The following is a 5914-nucleotide window of genomic DNA, read 5'->3' on the forward strand; positions in this document are numbered from 1 at the left end:
AAACTGCTCGCCCAGAGGGTGGGACAGTTGGAATGGAAGCACGGGTCGACAGCTCACACAAGCCAAAGAGTGGGAGGCGCTACTACCATTTCCCCACATTTGGGATGAGCCTAGGGGAATTCCGTCTATGCCTGCTTGATGCAAACTCGGAGGAAAAGGCAGGAGGGTGAGGAACCGTCGTCACTAAGGTGACAGCGGGTTCCCAGACGAGGTCTACCAGGAAGGAAAATCCCTGCGAAGGAACAGTCAGAAAGAAAAGTCACCACCCCATTCCCCAAAAGCACATTTTCTCAGTCGGACAACTATGGTGGGTACCTGCTCACTTCTAGATAAGCCAGAATACGCTCAAGAAAAGAATGGAACTAGCAGAGTCTTTGGACATGTTTTCCATCTGTTTACTGCGGTGATTCTACGCTATTCAGAAAACCAACTTGTGAGGATAAACTCCATTAGAAAGTGAAAATGTGGAACGCAGGTAGCCCCGAAGCTGAGGCACCTTCTTGATGAGAGGCAGCAGCTGAGAGTCCACAGCCTTCTGGTCTGCCTTGCGTCGCTCCGTGATCTCGTATTTCTGAGAAAGCAAGAGAGCACACGTGTCACCAGCTACCCACGAGCAGCCTTTCCTTCAGGGGAGAGCGGAGGGCCAACCGCATCAGCATCCCCACAAGCCCAGGGTTCTCCCACTCCTCTTGCCTGCGCTAGGCCAAGAGTGGCATTTTGAAATGTACCAAACCTCAACCAGGGTTAGCTTGCGGTTTGTGCAGAATTTTCAGGCTATTATGCTTTCTTATAGGAGACATAAGATTTGTGTCCCAAGAGGCTTAGGGTAACCTAGCACTTCGCCCTCCCCAGCTGCCTTAAGAGCAATCTTCCCCAACCAGATGCCCTCCAGATGTGCTAACTAAAACTCCTAGCATCCTCCAGCCAGCTGTATACACACACATACCTCTTTCTCAGTGTCAAAGATTTCACCCTCTTGGTGTTTGGGTTTACGCAGCCTCTTCTTCTTGAAGTAAAGATCACTGAGGTGCTTTGGGAGCTTCACACTGGAGATGTCAACCTTGGTTGACGTGGCAATGACGAATTTCTGGTGAGCCCTGCGCAGCGGCACACGGTTGATGACCAGGGGCCCTGAGGAAGAGGCACAAGAAGAGCTGCACAGTGCCATCCAGCAGCGAGAAGGCCTTTCCCGTGCCGCTGGCTGGCTGCCACCTTCACAGCCTTGCCAGCAGCACCCCGAGCTGCACCTCCAGTTGCAACCATTGCGGAGAAAGCACACGTGCCCATTTAGTGATCTTGGGCTCCCAAGAAAAAGCAAGCCAGGTTGAGAAATATCCAGAATACTCTGCACAGAGGATGACCGCAAACTTTATTTTTACGTATTACGAGTACACAGCACCCTACCCTTCAGACACAAGACTTCCACAGTGGCTTTCAAAATGAAGATAAAGAAACAACCACTGGGGATACCTGTTTTATTGCTGCCCTGGTGCCTGTCGGTTTGATGCTGGAGAATCATTTCAGAGATGTCATGTGTTGTGGGTGTTACTTGCTGAGTCTCAAGCAGGGGCACACGCACCACCACAGCCACCCGCAGCCTCCCACTCCCTTGAGAACCATCCACTGCCCAGCCCCACTGGCCACCCCGGTGCCGCCAACGTTTGTAGGAGCAGCTCACCTGTGACGAGCAACAGACCACTGCCGAGCTGCTTCAGGAAGACCACGCGCTGGAAACGCAAGACAGAGGAGGTTGGCAAGAGCAGAACCATGGCGAAGGGAATGCAAGCCAGCAAACTGTGCCTCACCCCAAAAAGAGGGCGGCAGGGCCGTCCTTACCTTCCCTCGGTGGCGGCCTGTAAGGAGGATCAAAATTGTCCCTGGGGTGATCGAGCTCCGCAGCTTCTTCTTGTGCAGGGCAAAGTTCTTTTTGCCGTGGCTCAGGAGTTTGCGGGGAACGTCTTCTGTCGGGTAATATCTAGGCTAAAGGGAGAAAAGCATGTTGCTCAGAACTGACTTTCACCAGTTTCAATATCAGAAGTGGAAAAGGCTCACCTATCTGGCTCATCAAACCATATTTTGAGAGCTGTGCTTTTAAGTTTAATGACCCACCCTCCTAAGTCCTGGATTCATAATTCTGAAATATAATGTTCTGAAGCAGTTTGCTAGCTGGGCAGAAGATCACAATGCAAATTGTTTCTTATAAGGTAGAGGAAAAGGTTGGATGGAAAACTTATCCATCCTTCTCAAAATGTATCAGAATATGAAAATCTCACACACAGAACAATCACAGACACTTGAACAAAATGGGCTTAATTCTATCTGGAATAGAAATGGGAAAAAATGAACTTCAATTCTCAATGGGGATTCATAATAATAGTGTTTAGCACGTGTCTCAGATTCAATGCTTTTGAGCCTACCTTAAGAGAGAGAGACATCGCAGGAGAGGGGCACGGACACTATGTGGCGTGGACACATTCGCCACGAAGATAACTGATCAATGAATGCATGCTTTGCTGCAAAAACGCTTCTCAATTATACAAGATCAAAAAGGCAAATAATGTACACATTTTAAGTGCCTCCTGCCATGGAGTGACAGCAGTCCAGTACGTCTTGTATGTGTGTACTTAGGGGTGCCCAGGAATTCCATGGAGTACGCAGCTTGCAGAAGAGGGACCCTGCTCCATCGCGCCCCATTCCCAGCATGGAAAGCAAACGAAAGGCAGAGGGAGGGAACGGCAGGCTCCTCACCTCCCTCCCAAGCACAGAAATCCACTCACAGCCCCCAACAAGCCAACAACTTTTGGGAGGTCTGCTTACAAAGATGACTCGTGCACCCTGCCACTCGTTTCTACACACATTTTGCAGAGCGCGGATCTAGACACATGGATGCTAATTAGCCACGCACCAACAAATGCATTCCTAACACATTTCCCTCCTTCCTATACACAGGCTGTTCTGGAAATCGGTCCATCTTGACAGGAAGCCACCAAGCTAGCTGTGGAAATGGCGACGGCAGAGGGAAAACACCAGTCCAGTGGTTTTTATTCGCTAACATGATTCCAGAAACTTATTTTTGCCACTGACACAATAGCAAACTGCATTCATCCCCAAGCAACTGGGTGTTTAAGAACCCAATTTCTATCTCTTAAGCTCAATTAATATTAACAATATAAAATGCAACAGACTGTCTCTAGCTTGATTTAATCTTACAGAATGCGGCACTAAAACCCTTTTTCCGCATTTAACAGAAAGCCAGTTAATGGGAAAAGACAAAAAAGACACCCATAAGCTGGAAGATCTACAGAGAAGGTGGAGCCTCAGCCAGGCCTGGGTAGGATCAAATCCAGGAGTTTAACTGCACCCATCACCTTTATTTTGGGATAAGAATTCTTACCATTTTGCGAAGTTTGACCACTCGGGTGCCTCCATTCTTATCGCCCCCAACAGGCTTTGTGGTAGTGGCCGGCTCTTTTTCTCGCTTTTTCTTTTCTATCTGCAGACAAGAAGAACGCACACTTGAGAAATCTTTGCAAACTTAATTTACCATACAATGCATAAGATGCTCTACAAGATCAGACCAAGGGATCCATGAAGTCTGGAATGGTTTTTACAGCAAATGTATCGCATGCCCCTCGTGCAACTGCCTTTAAGAGGACCGCAGAGTGCTTTGCCCTTCCCTTTACCTTGGTTTCCGGAGCTTTGTACTTGCGCTTGTACATGGCCTTCCGGGCATACATAGCTGACCGGGAATATTTCCCAATGCCATGGGCCAGCACCGGGTTGCGGCTGGTGTGGGTCTTCCGGACCCGCTTGGTTTTCTTCTCGCCCGCCATCTAACAAATTGAGAAATTAAAATTAATGACATCCATTTAATGTGGAAAAGGAAGAGGACAACCAAGGGCCTTTGAAAATTTATCTATTTATTTTATTTACTACAAGCATTTGTATCCTGTCCTTCCGCACAAGCGCTCAGGCCGGCTTACATAGTATAAAATTCCGAAAGTACAATAATAAAACCACACTTATTAAAACTTCTAAAATTAGACAGGATAAACTAAAAAATAAGAAAGGAAAAATAAAGTAGGATAACATCAGTTAAATGCTAAAAAGAGAACCACCATCTACATCCAATATGTATTACTCAAAATAAGACCTACAAATTTTCAAGATAACTTTGTCCCAAGTAATTGAGCCCCAACTTTCTGAACAACTCTTAGAATTTCACCCAAGGACAAACAGGATATTAATGGATAGAAATCAAAACACCAGCTCTAAGAAAGCCCCTGGCTCCTTGATGGAAGGAAAATTGGCATCAATCGGAGTTGAAGCAGGCTTTTAAAAATAAGACCCAGTGTAGACAACCATACTCTTGCTGCCACCCTATCCTCACAACCATGCTTCAAACACAGAGGGCCCCATCTTCCACATGGCCTGCACCTTGAACTCAGAACCACTCAATTTCACCAGCGGGGCCGGCTGGTGCCGGAGGTCAGACTAGATGGCCCGGGAGACCCCTTCTGACTCGCGCTGTTTCCATGTTGCTCTTTCAGTGTCAATGCACAGCACCAGCCAACAAAGAATGCATCAAACCTGGCAGAATCAGGAGGCAGGCGGAATCGGGGATGGAGAACAAAAACCCGCTCCCCCGCTTTGCAAACCCTGCTTCCTAAAGCAGCCTTCTGCCACCGGGCTTTTCCCAGCACGCTGGGTTGGTCTCCCGAATGCCGGGTGTCTTAATCCAAGGGCTCCGGGAGGGCTCCGGCTGCAAAAAGATGCACGCCGTTTATCCGGCGTAGGTGGCGATCTCGGCGATTCAACAGCCCCGTCCCCCAGGGCTGGGGAAGGATGCAAGCGCGCAGCGCTGCGGCCCGCGGCGCCCCCCCGCCCAGCCCCGCCGAAAAGCAGCCGGCCGGCCGGGCTCCCCCCGCCCAGAGAGACACCCGCGCACGTGCTGGGCCGGCGGCGCGACTGCTCGGCGCAGTCCGGCAACCCCTGGAGCCAACCGGCCTCCCAGGCGAAGCCCGCCGCTGCGGCGGCCTGAAGGGCTCGGGGCGGCCCGCACCACAGGCAAGGCCGGGTCCCGCTCCAAAGGCGGCCCCAGGCCGTCCGCCAGACGCCGCCCGAGCAGCTGGGCGCCGCCCGCCTGCCGCCCGGAGCCTCTCCGGGGCGGATGCCGACGGATCCGCACAAGGGGCGCCAGGGCGGACATGAGACCCGCTCGCCATTCTTACCTTCCGAGAAGGGAAAAGGAGGCAATATCCGGGAACGCGGCGCTAAAGGGAGCGGGCGTGACGTCACCGCGCACGCTCCTGGGGAACTCTGGGCGATGTAGTTTTTCTTGATGCCAAAGGAGAAGGCTGTGCGTGTAGGCCCGTGGAGCCTCCCGATTCTGTCTGCTTGGCCATTGCTGATGGGAGTTGCTGGACGGCCCGACCAGCCGTCCATGGAGGTGCACGAATTAAGCCATATGCCAAAGTTTTTAGGCGTACGCGCGAAAAGCCTTTCTTTCCATCCAGCCTTGCACTTTAGGGTGCAACCCTATGAATGTTTATTACAGTTCTGGATGGGATTGATGGGCACGGGAGTCTAACCCCTTCCTAGAGGGCGACAGGTTGGCAATAGCTACTTCTAGCAATTCAGTCCTGTACACAGAAAGAGCGCAGGGGCCATTCTAATTCATTTTTCGTCGGCGGTGGTAACATAACCCCGCCAAGTGAGATAAAGTTGGAAAACGACCAGGCCCACAGCAAGGAAAGGGTGTTTTTCGCCATAGAGGTGCCAGGGGATGACCGTCCGTGGCGTGTGCCACTCTAGCCGCTGCCTCGTGTACGGAGTAGGAAGAGGAAGAGCGCGGGGAGGTGGGCGGGGTCTGTTGATGTTACTGACCGTCGCGCGCTGATGACGAGACGACTCC

General features: G+C 51.1%; 1 protein-coding gene across 2 annotated transcripts; it reads right to left on the minus strand.

Annotated features, from left to right (window-relative positions):
- Positions 1-379: 379 nt before the first annotated feature.
- Positions 380-5309, minus strand: RPL6 (ribosomal protein L6). 2 transcript variants are annotated; one of them, XM_044440844.1, is made up of 7 exons: positions 5232-5309; positions 3684-3833; positions 3395-3493; positions 1837-1980; positions 1679-1727; positions 947-1131; positions 380-571 (listed from the first exon to the last, which is right to left on the minus strand). In XM_044440844.1, exons 2-7 carry the CDS (start codon positions 3831-3833, stop codon positions 419-421), a joined length of 780 nt encoding a protein of 259 aa, XP_044296779.1. In that variant the 5' UTR covers positions 5232-5309; the 3' UTR covers positions 380-418. The 2 variants fall into 2 exon arrangements, with proteins under 2 accessions (XP_044296779.1, XP_044296780.1); XM_044440845.1 differs by lacking the exon at positions 5232-5309 and adding an exon at positions 4591-4749.
- Between the last annotated feature and the right edge of the window lie 605 nt (positions 5310-5914).

Source organism: Varanus komodoensis, unplaced genomic scaffold (assembly GCF_004798865.1).
Source record: "Varanus komodoensis strain SLA01 unplaced genomic scaffold, ASM479886v1 scaffold38, whole genome shotgun sequence".
In the NCBI taxonomy this organism is placed as follows: domain Eukaryota; kingdom Metazoa; phylum Chordata; class Lepidosauria; order Squamata; family Varanidae; genus Varanus; species Varanus komodoensis.

Bases quoted from the DNA above. Each gene is read 5' to 3' on its own strand.
- RPL6 (XM_044440844.1), bottom strand. From the start codon at position 3,833: ATGGCGGGCGAGAAGAAAACCAAGCGGGTCCGGAAGACCCACACCAGC. The intron at 1,981-3,394 runs GTAAGAATTCTT...TTCTCCCTTTAG, and splicing joins TGGTCAAACTTCGCAAAATG to CCTAGATATTACCCGACAGA. The intron at 572-946 runs GTATGTGTGTGT...TTGCTTTCTCAG, and splicing joins TCTTTGACACTGAGAAAGAG to AAATACGAGATCACGGAGCG.